Raw genomic sequence first — 26,739 nt, 5'->3', positions numbered from 1 at the left:
CACAAAAAAAGACCAAACAAACTGTACTTTCAAGTCATAGCAGAAACAGAACAGAAATACTGTTCAAATGAAAGTACAACAAGAGGGTAACTTCTCGAAGATATTCAGAGAGAATGTGGCTTGGCATAATGGACTTGGACGGAGGAAGATGATGATGTTATCATTATTGATCTAAGGGGGACATTTGTGCACAATAACAATACACATGAATGAAATCAAAACAGTGAGGGCTATTTCCATCAACTGCGACAAGAAATGGGTTATAAGGAAAGAATTACAACATAACAGGAAATGTGTACAAGATAAACGAGAAACACAACCCATCACTCTTTACATTTATTGGTATTTTCCACAAAATATTCAGTCATTTCAAAATCAGTAGGTTTGGATGACATGTATATAGCATGGGGAAATGTACATAGGCAAGGAAGGAAAACATACACTGTACATAATGTTATCTTAGAGATATATATTTTTCTTAATATTCTGGACCCAAATAGGAACTTTTAAGATAAACAAGACTCAAAAGTATTTGTGTCACTTTTGTTTCCAGAAATTAAATAAAGGTCTAATATAAGAGCAGACTGGAGTTTTCCACTTAACTCCAAAATTAAGGGGAAATGTTAAACTGCAACATGTTCAAATGTTGGACACTAACATTGAGAGTGTTGTGCTCTGTTCAGTCACAAGTCAGTTTGCTTTGGTACCCAGGGTTAGGTAACCTGGCTTTCTAATTGGGTCACATGTTCATTTGGTTGGAGTTAATTGGCCTAGTTACAACACGTTTTTAAGGGGTCGATAAAGAGTCCAGCTGTGTGGTGGTGAAAGCTGAGAGCACTGGAATGTTTTTAGTGGGACACATCCAATAATTAAAGCATGGTCTAATAACAACAATAAGGAACAGACACAATATATAGTGAGAGTGTGAGCATGTCAACAAACATTCAGCGTCTGTTGGGATGACCACCCGCCCTCTGCACCCTCTCGGCCTGGCCCGCACCTGCCGTCAATGTCACTTCCTCCAGGAAACTGTGAGAGGGCAGAAAAGGGACATGAAGGTATCATTCCTCACGAGGCTGAGAGAAGCATGAGCAGTACTGACAGTACATCAGCATCATCTCTGTGACTCACAAAATACGTTTTCATCTAAAAACAGAAGCCCATGTGACAGAAGTATACATGCAGACACAATAACCTCAGGTTCTAGCCCTGTGTTACACAGACACAGAATTATTGTGTCAGCGTGTGTCACTAGGGTTCCGGTGTTAGGGTTCTGGTCTGTAAAGCAAGGGTAGGGCGGAGACATGGCAAACAAATAAAAAATAAGAAACCCTCTAGAGTAATGTCAAAATACCTATTTCTGTTAGCTGATCAACCCAAAACATTTAAAAGGTGTCATTGCAAATGACACAAGAGAGATTTTGGCTAACTGTCACCGAAAGGTAAGGTTCTAAAGAGCAGCCATCTTGTCTCTCTTACAGACCTCTGCCAATGAAAGACCCTCATAAATTGTATTTGTTTTATTTTTAAATGTTGACTTTTGATAGAGTAGTAATTACAGAGTACAATAGTGATATATCAGAGATACCAGTGTGACAATTGCTGATGTTAATGCTCATCTGTTTGCAGTCGGTTTCCATTCATGCAGCCTCCTCTGGGTGACTAGCCTATATCAATGAGTGACTACACACATGGTCTAGGACATAGGTCAGAAAGCCTACCATCCACCCAACTACGAAAAAAAACTTTCTTTTTTTTTTAATCCTGATGTTTAAGTTCAAAAGGCACAAGAGAAGAACATGGTATTGAACCGACAACCTCCAGGTCATAAATATGCAGTTTTTGGAACAAAGCTGCCTAGATTGGGTCTCATTCAACCAGCCATATTGGAGTTCAAAAACAGTCCTGGTTATCAAAAGACAGATTACGACCCTTGTGGTACGATGGTAGTGGTAGGCATATATTGTATGGGTGCCTTCAGAAAGTATTCAAACCCCTCGACTTTCTCCACATTCTGTTTTGTTACAGCCGGAATTTAAATTTGATCAAATTTAGAGATTTTGTGCCACTGGCCTACACACAATACCCCATAATGTCAAAGTGGAATTTTTTACAAATGAATAACAAATGAAAAGCTCAGTAAGTTTTTGACCCCTTTGTTAAGGCAAGCCTAAATAAGTTCAGGAGTAAAACTCTGCTTAACAAGTTACATAAGTTGCATGGACTCATTCTGTGTGCAATAATAGTGTTAATCGTGATTTTTTAAATGACTACCTCATCTCTGTACCCCACAAATACAATTATCTGTAAGGTCCCTCAGCCAAGCAGTGAATTTCAACCACAAAGACCAGGGAGGTTTTCCTATGTCTCACAAAGAAGGGAACCTATTGGTAGATGTGTAAAAAATAAAAAAGCAGACACTGAATATCCCTTTGAGCATGGTGAAGTTATTAATTGCACTTTGGATGATGTATTAATACACCCAGTCACTACAAAGATACAGGCGTCCTTCCTAACTCAGTTGCCGGAGAGGAAGGAAACCGCTCAGGGATTTCACCATGAGGCCAATGGTGACTTTAAACCCCCCTAAGGTCGATGTCCGCACCCTAGCGGAAATCAAATTAGCATAATAAAAAAATCCCTATCAAAATCTGTCCATTTAAGCTAGAGATACTGTATCTGTTTTTTTGCATTGGATACATCTCAATCCATCGCATCCGCCTACATAACAAAGGTGACAGAGCTAGAGCGGTGTTTGTCAGACCATGTGACAAAAAATGAATGGAAGTACAGTATATATGGAGACTGTTTGGTGCCAAAAATAAGGTGTTAAATACAAAAATAAGGCCCCAAAAGGGTAAGTAATAGCAGTAAGGCCCCTTCTTTTCTCTTTTCTCTCTCTCTCTCTCTCTCTCTCTCACACACACACACACACACACACACACACACACACACACACACACACACACACACACACAATACTTCAAGGGGTCTTAAAATTCTAAATCAAATAGCAAAATGATCCTTGGTACAACGGTCTTAAAACAATTCCAAATAACTTAGTAGTACCCCGGTTTGATCCCCGGCTGTATAGACTGCCAATTGGCCCAGCGTCGTCCGGGATAAGGGAGGGTTTGGCCGGGGTACGCCGTCATTGGAAAATAATAATTTGATCTTAACTGACTTGCCTAGTTAAAGGTATATAAATATAACACAGTTTGTCACACCCTGACCATAGTTTGCTTTGTATGTTTCTATGTTTTGTTTGGTCAGGGTGTGATCTGAGTGGGCATTCTATGTTGGATGTCTTGTTTGTCTGTTTCTGTGTTTGGGCCTGATATGGTTCTCAATTAGAGGCAGGTGTTAGTCATTGTCTCTGATTGGGAGCCATATTTAGGTAGCCTGTTTTGTGTTGGTTTTTTTTGGGTGGTTGTCTCCTGTGTCAGTGTTTGTACCACACGGGACTATTTCAGGTTTTCACCTTTCTTGTTTTGTAGTTTATTCATGTATAGTTTCATAATGAAAGAACCATGAATTATAACCACGCTGCATTTTGGTCCGCCTCTCCTTCCCAGGAAGAATCCCGTTACACAGTTGAAGTCGGAAGTTTACATACACCGTAGCCAAATCAATTTTAACTCAGTTTTTCACAATTCCTGACATTTAATATTTGTAAAAATTCCCTGTCTTAGGTGAGTTAGGATCACCACTTAATTTTAAGAATGTGAAATGTCAGAATAATAGTAGAGAATGCTTTTATTTATTTCATCACATTCCCAGTAGGTCAGAAGTTTACATACACTCAATTAGTATTTGGTAGCATTACTTTTAAATTGTTTAACTTGGGTCAAATGTTTTGGGTAGCCTTCCACAAGCTTCCAAGATAAGTTGGGTGAATTTTGGCCCATTCCTCCTGACAGAGCTGGTGTAACTGAGTCCGGTTTCTAGGCCTCCTTGCTCACACACACTTTTTCAGTTCTGCCCACAAATGTTCTATAGGATTGAGGTCAGGGCTTTGTGATGGCCACTCCAATACCTTTACTTTGTTGTACTTAAGCCATTTTGCCACAACCTTGGAAGTATGCTTGGGGTCATAGTCCATTTGGAAGACCCATTTACGACCAAGCTTTAACTTCCTGACTGATGTCTTGAGATGTTGCTTCAATATATCCACAAAATTTTCCTACCTCATAAGGCCATCTATTTTGTGAAGTGAACCAGTCCCTCCTGCAGCAAAGCACCCCCACAACATGATGCTGCCACCCCCGTGCTTCACAGTTGGGATGGTGTTCCTTGGCTTGCAAGCCTCCCCCTTTTCCCTCCAAACATAAATGGTCATTATGGCCAAAGAGTTCTATTTTTGTTTCATCAGACCAGAGGACATTTCTCCAAAAAGTACGATCTTTGTCCCCATGCAAACCGTAGTCTGGCTTTTTTTAATGGCGGTTTTGGAGCAGTGGCCTTTCAGGTTATGTTGATATAGGACTAGTTTTACTGTGGATATATATACTTTTGTACCTGTTTTCTCCAGCATCTTCACAAGGTCTTTTGCTGTTGTTCTGGGAGTGATTGGCACTTTTCGCACCAAAGTACATTAATCTCTAGGAGACAGAACGCATCTCCTTCCTGAGTGGTATGATGGCTGCATGGTCCCATTGTATTTATACTTGCGTACTATTGTTTGTACAGATGAACGTGGTACCGTCAGGCATTTGGAAATTGCTCCCCAGGATGAACCAGACTTGTGGAGGTCTACAATTTCTTTGAGGTCTTGGATAATTTCTTTTGATCTTCCCATGATGTCAAGCAAAGAGGCACTGAGTTTGTGTATGTAAACTTCTGACCCACTGGAATTGTGATACAGTGAATTATAAGTGAAATTATCTGTCTGTAAACAATAGTTGGAAAAACTATTGTGATAAGAGAAAACTGAGGATAGATCAAGAATATTGCAGTTACTCCACAATACTAACCTAAATGACAGAGTTTAAAGAAGGATGCCGGTATATATTTCATTTTTTTACTCCAAAACATGCACCCTGTTTGTATATAAGGCACTAAAGTAAAACTGCAAAAAATGTAGCAAAGAAATTTACTTTCTGTCCTGAATACAAAGCATTATCTGGACAAATCCATCACATCACCGAGTACCACTCTTCATACACAAAAATAAAGGGAACACTAAAATAACACATCCTAGATCTGAATGAATGAAATATTCTTATTAAATACTTTTTTCTTTACATAGTTGAATGTGCTGACAACAAAATCACACAAAAATTATCAATGGAAATCAAATTGATCAACCCATGGAGGTCTGGATTTGGAGTCACAATCAAAATTAAAGTGGAAAACCACACTACAGGCTGATCCAACTTTGATGTAATGTCCTTAAAACAAGTCAAAATGAGGCTCAGTAGTGTGTGTGGCCTCCACGTGCCTGTATGACCTCCCTACAACGCCTGGGCATGCTCCTGATGAGGTGGCGGATGGTCTCCTGAGGGATCTCCTCCCAGACCTGGACTAAAGCATCCGCCAACTTTTGGACAGTCTGTGGTGCAATGTGGCGTTGGTGGATGGAGCGAGACATGATGTCCCAGATGTGCTCAATTGGATTCAGGTCTGGGGAACGGGCGGGCTAGTCCATAGCATCAATGCCTTCCTCTTGCAGGAACTGCTGACACACTCCAGCCACATGAGGTCTAGCATTGTCTTGCATTAGGAGGAACCCAGGGCCAACCGCACCAGCATATGGTCTCACAAGGGGTCTGAGGATATCATCTCAGAACCTAATGGCAGTCAGGCTACCTCTGGCGAGCACATGGAGGGCTGTGCGGCCCCCCAAAGAAATGCCACCCCACACCATGACTGACCCACCGCCAAACCGGTCATGCTGGAGGATGTTGCAGGCAGCAAAACGTTCTCCACGGCGTCTCCAGACTCTGTCACGTCTGTCACATGTGCTCAGTGTGAACCTGCTTTCATCTGTGAAGAGCACAGGGCGCCAGTGGCGAATTTGCCAATCTTGGTGTTCTCTGGCAAATGCCAAAACGTCCTGCACGGTGTTAGGCTGTAAGCACAACCCCCACCTGTGGACGTCAAGCCCTCATACCACCCTCATGGAGTCTGTTTCTGACCATTTGAGCAGACACATGCACATTTGTGGCCTGCTGGAGGTCATTTTGCAGGGCTCTGGCAGTGCTCCTCCTGCTCCTCCTTGCACAAAGGCGGAGGTAGCGGTCCTGCTGCTGGGTTGTTGCCCTCCTACGGCCTCCTCCACGTCTCCTGATGTACTGGCCTGTCTCCTGGTAGCGCCTCCATGCTCTGGACACTACGCTGACAGACACAGCAAACCTCGCATTGATGTCCCATCCTGGATGAGCTGCACTACCTGAGCCACTTGTGTGGGTTGTAGACTCCGTCTCATGCTACCACTAGAGTGAAAGCATCGCCAGCATTCAAAAGTGATAAAAACATCAGCCAGGAAGCATAGGAACTAAAAAGTGGTCTGTGGTCGCCACCTGCAGAACCACTCCTTTATTGAGGGTGTCTTGCTAATTGCCTATAATTTCCACCTGTTGTCTATTCCATTTGCACAACAGCATGTGAAATTTATTGTCAATCAGTGTTGCTTCCTAAGTGGACAGTTTGATTTCACAGAAGTGTGATTGACTTGGAGTTACATTGTGTTGTTTAAGTGTTCCCTTTATTTTTTTTGAGCAGTGTATTTTCAAGCATGGTGGTGGCTGCATCATGTTATCGGCAAGGACTAGAAAGTTTTTGGGGGGATAAAAATAAATGAAACAGAGATGGGCACAGGATAAATTCTGCAGGAAACCTGGTTCAGTCTGCTTTCCAAGACACTGGGAAACAAATTCACATTTCAACAGGACAATAACCTAAAACACAAGGACAAATATACACTGGAGTTGCTTACCAAGAAGACAGTGAATGTTCCTGAGTGGCTGAGTTACAGTTTTGACATAAATCAGCTTGAAAATCTATGGCAAGACTTGAAAATGTCTGTCCAGCAATGATCAACAACCAACTTGACAGAGCCTGAAGAACTTTAAAAAAATAATAATGTTCAAATATTGTAAATAAATTAGCTAAAAATTATAAAAACATGTTTTCACTTTGCCATTATGAAGAATTGAGTGTAAATGGGTGAGATTTATAAAAAATATATATTTAATCAATTTTGAATTGTACTGTAACACAACAAAATGTGGAATAAGTCAAGGGGAATACTTTCTGAAGGCACTGTATTTCCAGCTTTTGGCCCACTGAGGCGGTACACAGCAGTAGAGGGTGGCCTAGGACAAATCCCCCAAAGGGGTTAACTGTGTCTTTGTGTTGCTGATTGCAGGGAACATTATCATGAAACAACTTGTGAGTGAGTACCAATGGGCAGCGAGCAACTCATGCAGTACACAAAGGGGGAAAGACACAGAGGAGAAGCTTAAAGATGCATTAAAGAGCCCCATTCCTATTGGCTTATAGTGCCTCTGGGTGAGGGGTAGAACATGGTTCAAATGCGCCACACGCTGCGCTATGAGCTAAAAAAAAAAAAAGCATGGCCGTCACAGCCAACATTAAAATGCTAAATAATGGGCAAGTAGATGTTTCGAAGAGTACTTCAATGTGCATTAACATTTTCAGATCATAGAATGTAGCTTTTTTGTGTGTTGCTTTTAACCCAACCTCCCAAGCAACACACACCAATGCCCAGAAGAGTTGGAAGCCAGCATCAACCAGTCAGGAGGGCAACACCTTGCCCTGCCCCCCTGTGCAACCTATAGGTTAAGTGTCTTACTCAATGTAACAACGACAGGAGACGGCTGTCTAGGGTCACTAGAATCTACCCTAAGAGCTCAAATACAAAACGGGCAGGATTTTGAATGTTGGACAACATAACAATTAAAATACAGCTAGCACCAGTTAATTGAAATATGATCAAGTGACAGTATGTCAAGGTCAGCTTATAAAAACAAGCCTGCCTGTGACAGACAAAACAGAGACAACATCAAGACACTAAAATGTAAACAACCCATATATAGCGAGTACCAGCATTTCCCTAGCATGGGACAGCAACAGCACGCTAAAAATAAACCTCACAACACACACAGGTGCACCTATCATCTCCGGCAGCACAAAAGTGAGTGCTACAGTACAACACGAAACGCCTCAGGATCAGAGCAAGAAAGTTGCAAGTTCAATTCCCAGAGGTGGACATTGTTAGATGGTGTTGCATAACCGAGAGCGAGAGACACTTCACCTGAGTTGCGTCAGCAAACGCTATAAATGTCAAAGGCGCGGGGCCAAGGAGCATCATCACTCAGCACATGGGTGCTGCTTAGCAACCTAGGTAATGTAATCACACTGCAAACCGTTGGTCTCTCTTGCCTAAATCCCTTGTCGTGTAAAACCTGGTCAATCTCAGGCCTGCTCAGGTTGGAAACTCATAAAAGGCTGATGAGCACTAAGTTGTCATATAACCGGGAGAGAAATGCATGGTTTGACGTCAGGGTTTGACGTGTGTGTGTGTGTGGGTGTGTTTGTCCAGACCCAGTGATGAAAGAGAACAGGGGTGATCCCACACAGGAGTGTCAGAAAGGGGCACTGCAAAAAGAGCGCTGAAGCATCTCCTGAGCACCCCGGTGTCACGTGATCACACAAAGTTCTATTCAGCTCAGCCTGAGAGAGAGAAATATGTATAGATAGCTAAACAATGATTTATTCAGCCAACACCGTCAGTCAGACAGAGAGTTAGATGGAGGGAGAGGGAGCGGGAAAGAAAGGCTGTGAGTAGACAAACTCTTCATTCAGCCAACACCGTCAGAGAGAAAAGGGGGAGAGAACGAGAGAGAGAAGAGTAGCGATTCGGTAAATACCAGGTTAAGCAAAAACTGCCTTCCGAAGAAGGGCCTCACAAAGCAACACAAATAACTAATAAGGTTCAAAAGAGGAAGGTATGCAAGTTGAATTACTCTTTAGGTGACTCCATTCAAACTAGGGATAACACGGACATAGTAAACCATACCGGTCACAACTAATATCCGTAGTCAACGTCAGAACAGTGAACCCCCATGAGCAGAAAAGTTAAGATATTAAAAGAGACATTTGACCAAAAAAAATATGTAACGAGTGAAATTAATGTTTATCAAGTAAAATTCCCCTTTAACATTATTGAAGTTAATCTCAGTAAATTGTGTAAAAACTGAAATGCCCCTTTTAACATTAGCGAAGTCATTTCAGTAAATTGAATAGAAACTTAGTGTTCTGCACGTAAAGTGTAGGCTGACTCGGAGTTGATATTCCGTCATAAGAAGGAATTCCCCTCGACCATTCCAACAAATTGGAGAAAACAAAACCATACTTTCCCAACTTCATTGTCAATTATTTTGTTATAAAGAAATAACAAAACATGTCAGAAAGCTACTGTGTTGTTCAATGTACCTGTAACCAGGTCAGAAATCCCAACCTACAGTTCGCAATGCTCCCCCGCAGGGAAATAGAGCCTGCGAGAAGAGTCCTGTGGCTTCAGGCTATTCGGCGTGGGAGAGTTGGAAGTGTCCAAGTAGGCTACACTTAGTTATACGTGCGGAAAACATATATTTCACAGGTAAGACATTTAACTTGTTTAATATAGGCCATTTGTAATTCCAGGAGTACTATTTGTAGCTGTATAGTCCGTTTGTGTTTGCTGGTCAAGGCTAGCTTAATGTTCCCATCGGTAGCTACGGTGCCTTCAGAAAGTATTCATACCCCTTGACATATTCCACATGTTGTTGTGTTGCAGCCTGAATTCAAAATGGATTAAATATTATTTTTTTATGCACCGATCTAAAACACACTACCCCATAATGACAACGTGAAAACATGTTTGACATTTTTGCTAATTTAATGAAAATTAAATACAGAAATATCTCATTTACATAAGTATTCACAAACGAGTCAATTCTTTGTAGAAGTCCCTTTGGCAGCAATTACAGCTGTGAGTCTTTCTGGTTTAGTCTCCAAGAGCATTCCACACCTGGATTGTGCAAAATGTATTATTTTCAAAATTCTTCAAGCTCTCAAGTTGGTTCTTGATCATTGCAAGACAACCATTTTCAGGTCTTCCGTAGATTTTCATGTCGATTTAAGTCATTGGAAAACATCCCTGGTCTTTGTGGTTGAATGTGTTTGAAATTCCCTGCTTGACCGAGGGATCTTACAGATAATTGTATGCGTGAGGTACAGAGATGAGGTAGTCATAACAAATGTTTTTAGGAAACACTATTATTGCACACAGAGTGAGTCCATGCAAATTGTTATGTGACTTGTAAAACACATTTTTACTCCTGAACTTATTTAGGCTTGCTATAACAAAAGGGGTTGAATATTTATTGACTCAACACATTTCAGATTTTCATTTTTAAGTAATATATTTAAAAAAAATCTAAAAACATAATTCCACTTAGACATTATGGGGTATTATGTGTTGGCCAGTGACACAAAATCTAAATTGAATCCCATTTTAAATTCAGGCTGTAACACAACAAAATGTGGGGAAAAGTCAAGGGGTGTGAATCCTTTCTGAAGGTACTGTAGCTTCACTAACGTGGCTGCTAGCACCATCATGAATAGGGCCATGAGGGAAGCCCTACAATATGACTTTATAACATTAAGTATTGAGAATGCTCGGGAGCAGCCAATGTTGAAAAGTCATCTTTAGACATGTTGAACTTCTCTTAAATGCACTTTTGTAATTGACTAAAACAAGAGACAAGAAAACTGCATTTGAAAAAGGTTAAGTGTTTGTTGTGAGCCAATAGGCTACCCACAGGTTGTCTTCCCCACAGGCGTGCGGGGCCATGACATTACATCTTATACTGACTGGGACCAAAGCCACGGGAGGTAGGGGTGCTGCAGCACCCCCCGATAAATCTAAATAATTTAGGCTATACATTTCCCCCCCAACATAATAATACTCCTGTCTGAACAGACAGATAAAAATATTCAAAATACTACACCAGAAAGCATCATTTTGATAGAGGATTAATAGCTTCTAAAAAATATCTGTGTATTAAGTTTAATCACAAGCATTTACAGTCGGGAAAGCCGCAGTTAGGGCAGAAAGTGCTCCAAATATAGAACAGCTCGTTGCGTTGTGGCCATAGATATAATCCATAGAAGGATTTTGGAACCTCTAACCCTGGCACTTTTTAAACATTTATTTAACTAGGCAAGTGAGTTAAGAACAAATTCTTATTTACAATGACAGCCTAGGAACAGTGGGTTAACTGCCTTGTTCAGGGGCAGAACGACAGATTTTCACCTTGTCAGCTCTGGGATTCGATCTAGCAACCTTTCGGTTACTGGCCCAACGCTCCACGAGGCTACCTGCCGCCCCTATTTTTACTTTTAAACTCATGGGTACACTAGCATTGGCAGACAGTCCTGACATGAATGGGAACTGCCCTCTATGGATTATATTTATATGGTTGGTTGCAGCTGTCAGTTTGCCTTCCCAAATTTCTAAATACAATCGCGAGAAACATTTAGGCCTACCGTTTGAAAAGCAAATGCCTGCTGCTGAAAAAGAGAAGAGTAATCTGTCTGAAGAAGCTAAAAAGATTATTCTGAACAACTTTTGAGTGAACAGCACTGTTTTTCAAAGTAGCTTATCTTGACATATTGGCACAAACCCATCGCCCATCACCGGTGAGTAGCCTATGCTTCATCTTCATCATTGGGTGAGTCAGTGTCACTTTATTTTCTAGCCTACTTTAGCCTATATATACAGTGCCTTCGGAAAGATCAGACCCCTTGACTTTTTCCAAATTTTGTTACGTTACAGCCTTATAAAAATACTCCGCAATCTACACACAATACCCCATAATAACAAAGCAAATGTATGAAAAATAAAAAACAAATACTTTATTTACATACAGTACCAGTCAAAAGCTTGGACACACCTATTTTCTACATTGTAGAATAATAGTGAAGACATCAAAACTATGAAATAACACATATGGAATCATGTAGTAACCAAAAAGAGTGTTAAACAAATCTAGATATATTTTATATTTGAGATTCTTCAAAGTAGCCACCCTTTGCCTTGATGACAATTTTGCACACTCTTGGCATTCTCTCAACCAGCTTTACCTGGAATGCTTTTCCAACAGTCTTGAAGGAGTTCCCACATATGCTTAGCACTTGTTGGCTGCTTTTCCTTCACTCTGCGGTCCAACTCATCCAAAACCACCTCAATTGGGTACTTTTTTACTGGTACTGTATGTATTCAGACCCTTTGCTATGAGACTTGAAATTGAGCTCAGGTGCATCCTGATTCCATTCATCTTCCTTGAGATGTTTCAACAACTTGATTGGAGTCCAACTTTGGTAAATTCAATTGATTAGACATGATTTGGAAAGGCACACAACTGTTTACATAAGGTCCCACAGGCATGAGGTCGAAGGAATTGTCCGTAGAGCTCCGAGACAGGCTTGTGTTGAGGCACAGATCTGGGGAAGGGTACCAAAAAAATGTCTGCAGCATTGAAGGTCCCCAAGAACACAGTGGCCTCCATCAGTCTTAAATGGAAGAAGTTTGAAACCACCAAGACTCTTCTTAGAGCTGGCCACCTGGACAAAAGGGGCAATTGGGGGAGGGAGGTGACCAAGAACACGATGGTCACTCTGACAGAGCTCCAGGTCCTCTGTGGAGATGGGAGAACCTTCCACAAGGACAACCATCTCTGCAGCACTCAGCCAATTAGACCTTTATGGTAGAGTGGCCTGACGGAAGCCACACCTCAGTAAAAGGCACATGACAGCCCGTTTACGTGCCAATTTTTTATACATAAAAAAACAGTTTTTGCTTCATCACTATTTGGTATTTTGTGTAGATTGCTGAGGATTTGATTTTATTTAATCAATTTTAGAATAAGGCTGTAACGTAACAAAATGTGGAAAATGTCAAGGGGTCTGAATATTTTCCGAAGGCACTGTATATAATATGGGCTACAGTAGGCTAGAAAATAAACCTTACAGTGACACTGACTCACCCAAGTATGAGGTTATAATTCAGAGGGTGAATGGGCAAGACAAAAGATTTATGTGCCTTTGAACGGTGTATGGCAGTAGGTGCTTGGCACACCGGTTTGAGTGTGTCAAGAACTGCAACGCTGCTGGGGTTTTCACGCTCAACAGTTTCCCGTGTGTATCAAGAATTGTCCACCACCCAAAGGACACCCAGCCATCTTCACACAACTGTGGGACGCACTGGAGTCAACATCCCTGTGGAACGCTTGACACATTGTAGAGTCCATGCCCCGACAAATTGAGGCTGTTCTGAGGGCAAAAGTGGGTGCAATTCAATATTAGAAAGGTGTTCCTAATGTTTTATACACTCAGTTCCATTCATTTTTTAAAACTGGTACCGGGCTACCTTCAGACAGGTCAAGTGAGGCTTGTGGATGCCCTATAGCACTGACATGTACGCGTTCGTGAGAGTCTCACCTTTTCATAGAGGGGTCATATCAGTGGGTAGCCAAAACTGTTCGAATGCTACAGACAGAAGTTGACATATCGGTGGTGCCGACTTCCGTCCTGTAACGCTTGTGGGGGTTGTAGAGCAAAATGGAGAACACCACCGTGTTCGGGAGAGTCTCATCATTCCATTGGAGTGATCATATTAGTTAGGCCAAACCGGTTGGGACGCTACAGACATATTCGTGAGAAGACCGATTTTTAGGGATGACTCGTGATCTAACAACCACCGCCGTAGCTCAGCTCAGCTCCCCCCCCCCCGCCACCGATGCGGAAGGTCGCCACTGGCATATGTAGTGGATTGAGATGCAGCCCAACAGATATCTCTAGGTTAAACAGAGACTTTTTATGGGGATTTTTGTATTATGCCAATTAGATTCCCACGTGGCCGTCGACTCTAGAGGGTTAAGCCATTTTGATCATATGTGTTGACCTGGTAACAGACAATGGATGTCTACTGGCTAATGGCTATGTCTGGAAAATTGACTGAGGCGACTACAGTAGGTCACGAGGAGCGGTTGATGAATCTGACCTCTTGGTATTGTGGATGGTGGTGCCGCCCAGTACGATCCGAACCCCTGGCATGGTGCGGTTCAGGTTGTAGACTGCCAGCGCTTCCTCATAGGTGGCCCCTCCGATGACGAACACTATGATATCCTGTGGCCTGAAGAGGAACTACATGGTAATCATTGATAGGCTAGCATCCGGTTGGGGTCATCCAATAATGGTGATGAACTGTGGGCTTATGTGCTCATACACACAGAATATGTATTTAATTATTATTATTTTTTTTACGTATCATGGATAGTGTGTAGAAGTGTGTGTGTTTGGCTATTCAGGTGTAGGGTCTGAGGTCGTGTCTTTAACTGTGTGTGTGTGTTTGCATGTGTGTGCGTGGATGTGTGTGTATATATATATATATATATATATATATATCACCCTACCTGTCTCGAAGGGAGCTGGGTCCTAGGTATGGGAACTGACTGTCTTTCAGCCGCCCCTTGATCAGCTGGTCCAAGGTCTCCTGCAGTAACGGTGCATGCTGCGTGTACACATTCTCAACTCCCTGGAGACACGCACGCACCCAAAACCAAAGGTGTTTTATTAGAATCTGGTTGAGAGTGGCTAGATGGACACAAAACTACCGCTAGTATTTGTCTAATTTGTGAGGAGAATGGTGTACCTTCAGCCCCTTGAAGAACTGTTTGGTGATGGCAACTGCGTCTTGGGGGTTGATGAGGTCACTTCCTCTCACCCTCTTCCCCCCATACTCCACCATGGACGTTACCATCTGAGGTAAAAGATGCCAGTTAAACAAGATAAAAAGGCTATTATTCTAACCCAGTCTAGATTGATAAAACAGACGCATCAAACATACCAACATACTGAATGTACATTGTTGATCCCAAAATAATAACACATAATATAAGACGAGTACAACAACTGTATACAGTCCTCATATTGCCCCAAGGGTCAGGTAGTGGTACAGTATAGAATGTTCCCTTACCCTGCGATGCCTCTCTGACACGCCCTTCCTGTTGAGCTCCTCCATGAGGCTCGGCAGGATGCTGCTGCTGTGTCTCTCGTAGCGCAGTGCGTACAGCATCACCAGGCGCACCGCGTCCAGCTCGCTCACCCGCGGGTTCTGCAGCAGCCGACGCACATTCTGTGGAAAAACAGGGAGTACATTTTTACATAGCCTTTAATACAGACTGCCATTCTTTATTTTTTTATGCTACTTCACTCTGGCTTCTATGTGCAGTGTTTTATTGTATTCTGAAAATTACTATTATTATAAGTGGCCAAGTCAATATACAATACAGGAGTGGGTTGTATTCCTCTTCAACCAACACAAAGTAATATTGTGTGAACTATTAGTGTTATTGTATAGAATAACATTGAGCTGTAGGCCCCTCCCCCATGTCACATTTCCATTGGTGTCAGTAATAGGATAATAAAAAAATATTTTCTTAAAAAAAACCTTTACAAAAAAATTAAATATCTTATTTACATAAGTATTCAGACCCTTTGTTATGAGACTCGAAATTGAGCTCAGGTGCATCCTGTTTCCATTGATCATCCTTGAGATGTTACGACAACTGGGAGTCCACCTGTGGTAAATGCAATTGATTGGACATGATTTGGAAAGGCACACACCTGTCTATATAAAAAGTTCCCACAGTTGACAGTGCATGTCAGAGAAAATACCATCTTCCAACAGGACAAAGACCCTAAGCATACAGCCAAGACAATGCAGGAGTGGCTTCGGGACAAGTCTCTGAATGTCCTTGAGTGGCCCAGCCAAAGACTGGACTTTAACCCGATCGAACATCTCTGGAGAGACCTGAAATTAGCTGTGCAGCAAAGCTCTCCATCCAACCTGACAAAGCTTGAGAGGGTCTGCAGAGAGGAATGGGGAGAAACTCCCCAAATACAGGTGTGCCAAGCATGTAGCATCATACCCAAGAAGACTCAATGCTGTAATCTCTGCCGAAGGTGCTTCAACAAAGTACTGAGTAAAGGGTCTGAAAACTTATGTAAGTGATATTTCAATAACAAAAAGTATACAAATTTGTTTTTGCTTTGTCATTATGGGGTAGTGTGTGTAGATTGATGAGGGAAAAAAAGCAATTGAACCATTTCAGAATAAGGCTGTAACGTAACAATGTGGGGAAAAAATCAAGGGGTCTGAATACTTTCTGAATGCACTGTATCTAGTAGTGTATTTCTAATCAGTCTCTGACATCAAGTCAGTGCAGAGCAGGACTGGAGTGTTGATTAATTTCAGACAATTCAGGAAATTCTATTGGTAATAATAGAAATGTGTTTCCTACCAGTAAATAAAAAAATAACGCTAGTTAGCATTGGTTGACAGACTTAATTATAACTTCCTACATACTGGACATCGAGACATAAAAATGGTATCCACTAGTTCATCTGACTCTGGGGAAGTAGATAAAGGACCTCGAAAATCCCGAAGTATCCCTTCAACCCCAGAGTCTTACCTGTGACGCGCTTGAGTGGTCATTCTGGCAGGCAAGCTCCTGCTCCACCTCTGACACCTCCATCAGGTGCCTCTCGCTCACCAGGCGAGACAGCTCGCCCACCACAGTCACGTGCTTCGACACTGTGCCAGACATCTTTTTGAACTGGGGGTAGTTGTCCACAAACGCCTGCAGAGAAAAATAGAACAGAAAGAAAACAGAAAGGCATTTCTTAAAGTTGCAGCAATTATTTATAGCTCGTATCATTATTGTAATTAAGAGATCATTTATCTAATTGTGAGTGGTTATTAACTAATGAGGCTGAGATGTGTTAGTGGTCCTAAATGAGCAACTGCAATAGGACATGCTGGGAAATTGAGTTCCTGTACTGGGAAATCGAGTTCCTACAGTGCCCAGCTCTCACCTTCATATCAGAGATGGACTCCAGCTTCTGTTGCTCCTTGGGCTTCTTCTTCTGGAAGTCCTCCATCAGGTTCTTGATGTTTGTGCCGATCTCTCCAAAGTTCAGGTACAGATTCTGAATAAGAGAATGTGAGAGTGAATTGGAAGTTGTCAGCTAACGTCTGGCCCTGTCGGAATTCTTTAACCTTTTCTCACTGACCGACTGCTACACATTTTGCCCGACATTCCATCAGAGTCTTGTTATAGAGGGTTGCTGGACGCCTTCCTAACCTCTAGGCCAGGGATCGTCATCTAGATTCAGCCGCGGGCCAATTTTATTATTATTTTTTATTTTTTTGAGCGGATGGTCAGGGGGCCGGAACATAATTACAAATAATTTGTAGACTGCAAATTTACCACAAGAAGAACAAATAGATATAACCTTTGATTATAACATTAATCCTTTCAAATCTTGCTTGCATTTGTATACGATCACATACAGTGGGGCAAAAAAGTATTTAGTCAGCCACCAATTGTGCAAGTTCTCCCACTTAAAAAGATGAGAGAGGCCTATAATTGTCATCATAGGTACACTTCAACTATGACAGACAAAATGAGAAAAAATCCAGAAAATCACATTGTAGGATTTTTAATGAATTTATTTGCAAATTATGGTGGAAAATAAGTATTTGGTCACCTACAAACAAGCAAGATTTCTGGCTCTCACAGACCTGTAACAGACCTGTAGCTCCTCTGTCCTCCACCCGTTACCTGTATTAATGGCACCTGTTTGAACTTGTTATCAGTATAAAAGACACCTGTCCACAACCTCAAACAGTCACACTCCAAACTCCACTATGGCCAAGACCAAAGAGCTGTCAAAGGGACACCAGAAACAAAATTGTAGACCTGCACCAGGCTGGGAAGACTGAATCTGCAATAGGTAAGCAGCTTGGTTTGAAGAAATCAACTGTGGGAGCAATTATTAGGAAATGGAAGACATACAAGACCACTGATAATCTCCCTCGATCTGGGGCTCCACGCAAAATCTCAAAATGATCACAAGAACAGTGAGCAAAAATCCCAGAACCACACGGGGGGACCTAGTGAATGACCTGCAGAGAGCTGGGACCAAAGTAACAAAGCCTACCATCAGTAACACACTACGCCGCCAGGGACTCAAATCCTGCAGTGCCAGACGTGTCCCCCTGATTAAGCCAGTACATGTCCAGGCCCGTCTGAAGTTTGCTAGAGAGCATTTGGATGATCCAGAAGAAGATTGGGAGAATGTCATATGGTCAGATGAAACCAAAATATAACTTTTTGGTAAAAATTCAACTCGTCGTGTTTGGAGGACAAAGAATGCTGAGTTGCATCCAAAGAACACCATACCTACTGTGAAGCATGGGGGTGGAAACGTCATGCTTTGGGGCTGTATTTCTGCAAAGGGACCAGGACGACTGATCCGTGTAAAGGAAAGAATGAATGGGGCCATGTATCGTGATATTTTGAGTGAAAACCTCCTTCCATCAGCAAGGGCATTGAAGATGAAACGTGGCTGGGTCTTTCATGACAATGATCCCAAACACACCGCCTGGGCAACAAAGGAGTGGCTTCGTAAGAAGCATTTCAAGGTCCTGGAGTGGCCTAGCCAGTCTCCAGATCTCAACCCCATAGAAAATCTTTGGAGGGAGTTGAAAGTCTGTGTTGCCCAGCAACAGCCCCAAAACATCACTGCTCTAGAGGAGATCTGCATGGAGGAATGGGCCAAAATACCAGCAACAGTGTGTGAAAACCTTGTGAAGACTTACAGAAAACGTTTGACCTCTGTCATTGGCAACAAAGGGTATTTAAACAAAGTATTGAGATAAACTTTTGTTATTGACCAAATACTTATTTTCCACAATAATTTGCAAATAAATTCATTACAAATCCTACAATGTGGTTTTCTGGATTTTCTTTCTCATTTTGTCTGTCATAGTTGATGTGTACCTATGATGAAAATTACAGGCCTCTCTCATCTTTTTAAGTGGAAGAACTTGCACAATTGGTGGCTGACTAAATACTTTTTTGCCCCACTGTATCTCTCTATTATGCGTGGGAATACTTTGGAACAGATATCCAAAATTAAAATCACTTGGTGCTGAAATGCTGCCGTTTTTACAGTCTTATGTCCAGCAATAAGAAAACAAATTTGGCCCGTGGGGGAACCATGCTCTAGGCTACCTGCCAGCCTGCTCAAATGAGACCGTCTCAATGCCGAAGGGAACATTTGTGTAGAATTGGAACCAGGCCTAGAGACTGGGACTCACGTTGGCATAGAACTCATCGTTCTCTGCAGACAGCACCACCTCCTTCAGCTCCTTGCTGATCCCTGGGACTCGGGACAGGTCAATACGGTTGTTGTTGAGGCCAAGCAGCTCGTGCACCATGGCCTGGTACGTCCACTAGAGGGAACAGGGCAACAAACAATGAAACCAAAGCAATGAAACCCACAATTAAAATAAAGTACATTTAATCTCTACTAATTCCATTCAGCGATGAGGGGTGTATGAGGTTTTTGCCAATTGATTAGCTTTTCTAATGTGCGCTAAAGATTGGTGCATTACATGTGACACAAAGGGCCTTGAGTACATGACCTAGTTTAGTGTGCAGGTTGCAGGCCTGGTAAATGTATGTATAAGACGCTGCTGCCCCCAAGTGACCAGAGGCTGCAGTACACATCAGAATGATGTGAATATTCTACAGGTATGTCGTTTGACTAGATGACCTGGTCATTGCCTACATTTTTGTAAATATGTAGCCTGGGTTCCAGACTGATAAAATGCTCAGTCTGGTGCCAGGCTAAAAAAAACAGGTAGATTATCTTTGAAATGTATCTTCTGGCTAATAGTTCAAACGAACGTCAACAGTGAAGAGGCGACTCCGGGATGCTGGCCTTCTAGGCTGAGTTCCTCTGTCCGGTGTCTGTGTTCTTTTGCCCATCTTAATCTTTTATTTTTATTGGCAAGTCTGAGATGTCTTTTTCTTTGCAACTTTGCCTAGACTTTGCCAAGAAACTGAAGATCTCGTACAACGCTGTGTACTACTCCCTTCGCAGAATAGCGCAAACTGGCTCTAACAAGAATAGAAAGAGTAGTGTGAGGCCCTGGTGCACAACTGAGCAAGAGGACAAGTATATTAGAGTGTCTAGGTCAAGAAACAGATGCCTCACAAGTCCTCAACTGGCAGCTTCATTAAATCGTACCCGCAAAACACCAGTCTCAACATCAACAGTGAAGAGGAGTCGCCTCGCATGAAATAGCCTTCATTTATCAGAACAAGAATAGACTGATGAGTTCCAGAAGAAAGTTATTTGTTTTTGGCCATTTTGAGCCTGGAATCAAACCTCAAAATGCTGATGCTCCAGACACTCAACTAGTCTAAAGAAGGCCAGTTGTTGTTCTGATTGCTTCTTTAAATCAGAACAACAGTTTTCAGCTGAGCTAACATAATTTCAAAAGGGTTTTCTAATGATCAATAAGACTTCAAATGATAAACTTGGATTAGCTAACACACTGTGCCATTGGAACACAGGAGTGATGGTTGCTGATAATAGGCCTCTGTACACCTTTGTAGATATTCCATATATTTTTTTTAAATCAGCCGTTTCCAGCTACAATAGTAATTTACAACATTAACAATGTCTACACTGTATTCCTGATCAATTTGATGTTATTTTAATGGACAAAACATTTGCTTTCTTTCAAAACACTAACATTTCTAAGTGACACCAAATTCTTGATCGGTAGTGTAGTTCTGACCTGGTTGAGTAGTGGGGTGATGGCGTCATCACTGCGGTCCATGATGAGCAGGAGAGGAGGCACCTCTGTCTTCCTGAAGTCAAACAGCTCATACTCCTTGGTGATGATTTGCTGGAGGAGGAGAGGGGTAGTGAGATTGCGTGCATGCGTGCACGTGCGATAGTTGTGCATGTGATATTAGTCACCTTCACGCTCTCTCCCAGTCTCTTGGCCATGTCTGAGGACAGCTGGTAGCGGATCATGGGACATTTCTTCAGGGCCAACAGCACTGAGGTCAGACCCTGGGTGGTACGTGGTAGGAGAGTTGGCTCCCAGCTACGACCCTGCAACACACACATGATGGGAATGCACTCTGTAAACGGATCCAAAATACAGAGGGAATATGTCAAGTGTAGAGACAAACAAAAAACGTTAAACTAAAGTCAATGCAGATGAATAATAAACCCCTTTATAGATTGTCACATATGCAAAGCGTCATAGCATATTTGCATGTCCTACCCTTGCGACACCACTGAGGTTGAGGGAGAAAAGGTGTGGGTTCACAGCAATGAAGTCTCCATAGAACTCCTGCAGTCATATATGAGAGAAATTTGAATTATTAGTTTCCAGTATAAACGTCAAAGGATAACCTGGCTATTACAAAACGACGCTTACTGTAAAGTGGTTATAACTAGAAATGATGAAAAATGTGGATTCAGGACTAGTAGGAAAAACCAAGAAAGGTAAAAAAATAAAATAAATTAAATTTAAAAAATGTTTACAAATAATAATAGTTGTGTACCTAACTGATGGATACTGTCCTACAGTACTGCCCTTAGCGTTAACTTACCTGCACTTCTGCAACCACCTCCTGTTCATCCGCCTCAGCCAGGGCTTTTATCTCACTCTTACTGATGACGTTGCTGAAGTCTAGAAAGGATTATGAGGAGGATGTCACCCATACAGGAAAAATTATATATTGGAATTTATTTAAATATATTTACCAAATATATATATCAAATAAATACACGCTCACGTCTCACAACCTTCTCTACCCCAATGACAACGTTGAGTTTCTACGTACCTTAGCATTAGGTTCCCAAAGAGTTATTTTGCATGCAAAAGTTGGATCATTGAGTTGTAATTGAAAATGTATTCTGCAGCTATTGAGGTATAGCCTACCCGCCACTTAATGAAACATATTTAAAAAAAGGAGGTTTATTTCGAAAAGACACTTGAACGTAGACCATATCTGTAAATATATTTTTAAATAGATTCAAATACATTTTCCTGAGCTGTCAATCACAATTTGTAATGTTCCATCATTTTTGTCAAAAATGTTCAGGCTTCGTAAATTTGGATGGCGATAATTTATGGACAGTGATATTTAAACCGTGTCTCAGATTGTTTTGAGCAGATTTAAGTCAGGACTGAGACTTGACCATTCAGGAACACTCAACACCTCTTGGAAAGTCATTCTGGTGTGTCTTTGGTATTAAATTGTCTTGCTGAAAAATAAAACTAGTCGCAGGGTTAGGTTTTCAGAAGACTGAGGTGGGTTTTCTAACTTTTTTCCTGGGCTTAACTCCTTTCATATTTATTTTGATCCTGACAAATTCACCAGTCCCTGCTGATGACAAGCATACCCATAACATGATGCTGCCACCACAATACTTGAAGACTGAGGTGGGTTTAAAGAATTAGAGTTTTTTCAATCCTGCATTACCGGACTCCTCCTTCCTAGCTAGCAGTAGACAGTGTTTTTCGCTCCCACCTGCCCTCACCGTTGTTAACAAAACTGCTGGAAAAAAGTGCCCGACAGGCAGGGGGCAAAGACACAGTCTACCGGTCGCACCTGCCTCCTAGCTAGCTTTCTAGTTAGTGACACTGTATATTATGTATATAAGTATATCATTTGTATCTATTGTTTGCAAACTTTGCCATGAAATGAGCAGCAGCAGTACAGAACCATCGCTAGACCAGTGTGTTAGACGCACATTCCTCTCGTTAGATGCACAATTAAAGAGGAATTACACTCGAATCTTAATGTTTACTTACAGACCTAAATAAAATGTCTTCTGATGTGATTTAAGCATTGGCGTGGACTCATAACATCCAATTAATTTTTTTCTCTAGGAAAAATTGTAATTAAGATTAAATCTAAAACCAGAAAAAACGTAACTGAGAACCTACTTTGGAGGACATTTTATAGGGCCCCCCCTTAGAGTTGTTTATTAACCATTCTTTTATGAGGTATATTGACAGAAAACATAGTGCACTACTTTCTCTTGTACACTAGGTACCCGGGGAAGGGTTGCAGGGGAGAAGAGAAGAATATGCCTATTTGAAAGCTTGAAAAAATGTGTAGCAACGAAAAGGTTGGAGTACCCTGTCCTAGACACTGTAATTCGTGAAAAGCCTAGGAGGCCGGTCGTTTCTTAGATCGAGAAACCGGCACACTTGGCACCGAAGATCATACCACACTCAAAAGGTAAAATAGTTTTGCCCATTCTATTGTTCAATCGAACCGTAACAGAATGCCTCAATGCCTGCTTTACATAGCAAGCCACGGCCACATGACTCACTGTCCGTAGGAGAAAACCATTTTCGCGAACGGGGTGGTGCACCTAACGAACAGACCACTGAGTGTATTTGAAAACGGACCATTTTGGAATATGTCCATATATTTTTGTATATATATTTAAATATTTAGATATCTGTAATTTACAAACATGTTGTTGAAATATATATTAATATATCATTTTTACGTATGGGCAATAGCCGCCACCATGAAATGTTGATGTGTGGTCAATCGCAATGTCAATCAATTTTGAGTCTTTAGGTTTAAACCATATAAATGAGACAGGGACATAACATCTTAGTCCACTTTATCTGTATTTGATCTGTCTAAAAACCTGCACAGGAATCAGAACAGAGAACCATACGATTTAAACAACAGCGCAGAAGTCCTTACAGATGAAGTAGACACTGTACTTTGGTCGCCGGAGCTCCTGTATCAGATTTTCCACATTCTCCTGTAAAGAGGACAGAGAGAAAGTCAGGGGAGTCATACAAATCCAAAACTGAGCATGACTAAAGTACTTTGCCTCCAAATAGTGCATAGTGTATGGACGCAATATATTCAGTATACGTACAATGAAGTTGACATATGCATTCATACAGTTGTGGATGGACACAATCCAGTAGATACAATGTGTGTGGATGGTAAGTAACAAAGTCTTAAAGGCCCAGTGCAGTCAAAAAGATGATTTGCCTGTGTTTTATTTATATTTCCACACTATGAGGTTGGAATAATACTGTGAAATTGTGAAAATTATGATAATCGTTTTTAGTGTAACAGCTGTTTGTAAATTTCAGTCTGTTTTGGTGGAATGGCGTTTCGGCCTTCCATGTTGACATCGCCATGCAGATAACTTAAGTTAATATACTAATAACAAAGAGTTCTAAGCCCCTCTGCCAATAACAGCACATTTTCTGTTGTTTTCTCCTCTCAGACCACTCCAAGACAGTACTAGCAACATTCATGTCCTAGCAATATCATTTTTGACCATTTTAATTGAAAACAATCACAGTAAGGTACTCAGTTGTTACCCAGAAATGATTTGATATAAATAAAAATGGTTGCATTGGACCTTTAATGCAGAGCAAAGGCTGGCTGCAATGTCTATACAGTGACTGGGGCACCTTGGTTGGCCTGAGGAAGCAGATGGCTTTGAGGTGCTTCATGTTGTCTCGACTCTGCGAGTCGATTCTTTCAAACAAGTAGACCTCCTTCTGTAGGATCTCGGATTGAGTGTAGACCACACTGACGATGCTGGTCTGATGAGACAAGCACAAACAAATAGGCATGATGACAAAATGGAAGGAGTTGCTGACAGTATGACATTATCAGAAGCTTGGTTCTCCTATCTATATTATTTAATACTAATCATTAAAGGAGAAGTTTCCTTTTTTATAACCAAATCTCTACATTTGATATGAATGGCATTTTAGAGACTGGTCCAGAGACTTTTTTGTGATTTCACGTTTTTTTTTTTTATTATCAGGAATTGGTGAATAATTCAAGGTTCTGTTCCTTCAATGTGTCCGTCTCAGAAAGACAACACATGCACTACATGGCTAAATGTATGTGGACATCCCTTCAAATAAGTGGCTAATTTATATAAATATAAATAAATATTTGGTTATTTCAGCCACACCCGTTGCTGACAGGTGTATAAATCTCAATAGACAAACATTGGCAGTAGAATGGCCTGTACTGTAGAGCACAGTGACTTTCAACAAGGCACCGTCATAGGATGTCACCTTCCCAACAAGTCTGTTCATTAGATTTCTGCCCTGCTAGAGCTGCCCCAGTCAATTGTAAGTGCTGTTATTGTGAAGTGGAAATGTCTAGGAGCGACAATGGCTCAGCAGCGAAATGGTAGGCCACACAAGCTCACAGAACGGGACTGCCGAGTGCTGGTGCGTGTAAAAATCGTCTGTCCTCGATTACAACATACCGAGTTCCAAACTGCCTCTGGAAGCAACATCAGCACATGAACTGTTCGTCGGGAGCTTCATGAAATAGGTTTCCATTGCCGAGCAGCCTTACACAAACCTAAGATCACCATGCGTAGTGCCAATCGTCGGCTGGAGTAGTGTAAAGCTGGCAGCTATTGGACTCTGGAGCAGTGGAAACGCTTTCTCTGGAGTAATGAATCACGCTTCACCATCTAGCATTCCAACGGACGAATCTGGCTTTGGCGGATGCCATGAAAATGCTACCTACCCGAATGAATAGTGCCAACTGTAAAGTTTGGTGGAGGAGGAATAATGGTCTGGGGCTGTTTTTCATGGTTCAGGCCAGGCCCCTTTGTTCCAGTGACGGGAAATCTTAACGCTACAGCATACAATGACATTCTAGACTATTCTGTGCTTCCAACTTTGTGGCACCAGTTTGGTCCTTTCCTGTTTCAACATGACAATGCCCCCATGCACAAAGTGAGGTCCATACAAAAATGTTGAGATCGGTGTGGAAGAATTTGACTAGCCTGCAGAGCCCTGACCTCAACCCCATCGAACATATTTGGGATGAATTAGAACGCTGACTGCGAGCCAGGCCTAATCGACCAACATCAGTGCCCGACCTCACTAATGTTCATGTGGCTAAATGGAAACAAGTCCCTGCACCATGGAGGCTGTTATAGCAGCAAAGGGGGACCAACTCCATATTAATGCCCATGATTTTGGAATGAGATGTCTGACGAGTAGGTGTCCACATACTTTTGGGCATGTAGTGTACCAACAAAAATAACCTGATACATTGTAACCACTGTCCATCGTTTGAACCACTACATTGTAACCATTCTATCTACATTACTTACCGTCTCTTTATCCATGAGCAGAACCTTCATTCCTGGCCCGCTGTTTTCTATCATTTTGGAGATATACTGCTTGACAGCAAGTGTCACATTCATTTTGACAACGTTCTTAAATTCTAGCAATGATAGCTTGAAAAATAACCAAAGGCCGAATTGTATGAACTTAAGATCTCTTGCACCAGGCAACGCTTCAATTCGTTTTATGTTAAATGAGTCTATTGTTGACAAATATTCAGCTCAGCTTCGAAATGAACCTGAGTTACATTTCCGGGTGAACATTTGGTCAACTGAAGAGTGTAATGACTGATCTACGACCAGTTTGTAGAGCAAAGTACAGGCAAAAGCGTAATCTGAGCATGCATTTCACTGATCCAAAGTCAGCATGTGTTTGTTACATCCCACAATGCTCCGCTAATGGTTGCACGACGAGGACGCCATTTTGGTAAGGGCAGACCATTCAAATGAAACGGATATATTTTGTTATTTTGAGAAATATGTCATGCATGCAAGCAACTTCTAAAAACCTAGAAATAAAATATTGAGATGTACAGATAGCATATAATTTATTATGTCTTTAAAATAAGTAACACTTTTTAAAGGTAGTTTAGCTAAACTGATAAAATAACTGGGGTGTAAAATTACAATTAA

General features: G+C 41.6%; 1 protein-coding gene across 2 annotated transcripts; it reads right to left on the bottom strand.

The window, feature by feature from the left end:
- Positions 1-323: 323 nt before the first annotated feature.
- Positions 324-26,368, bottom strand: LOC110496286 (vacuolar protein sorting-associated protein 45). 2 transcript variants are annotated; one of them, XM_021572095.2, is made up of 15 exons: positions 26,095-26,368; positions 24,413-24,547; positions 23,682-23,742; positions 21,558-21,637; positions 21,227-21,295; positions 20,914-21,051; positions 20,729-20,839; positions 19,238-19,372; positions 16,948-17,061; positions 16,545-16,712; positions 15,047-15,205; positions 14,723-14,830; positions 14,484-14,605; positions 14,072-14,203; positions 324-1,029 (listed from the first exon to the last, which is right to left on the bottom strand). In XM_021572095.2, the coding sequence occupies exons 1-15, from the start codon at positions 26,185-26,187 to the stop codon at positions 945-947; spliced, it is 1,710 nt and encodes a 569-aa protein (XP_021427770.2). In that variant the 5' UTR covers positions 26,188-26,368; the 3' UTR covers positions 324-944. The 2 variants fall into 2 exon arrangements, with proteins under 2 accessions (XP_021427770.2, XP_036808754.1); XM_036952859.1 differs by lacking the exon at positions 26,095-26,368 and having other exon boundaries at positions 24,361-24,440.
- Between the last annotated feature and the right edge of the window lie 371 nt (positions 26,369-26,739).

Source organism: Oncorhynchus mykiss, chromosome 18 (genome assembly GCF_013265735.2).
Source record: "Oncorhynchus mykiss isolate Arlee chromosome 18, USDA_OmykA_1.1, whole genome shotgun sequence".
NCBI lineage: Eukaryota > Metazoa > Chordata > Actinopteri > Salmoniformes > Salmonidae > Oncorhynchus > Oncorhynchus mykiss.
Note: the sequence above shows the minus strand (reverse complement) of the source record. Positions and strands in the feature narration are given on the sequence as shown.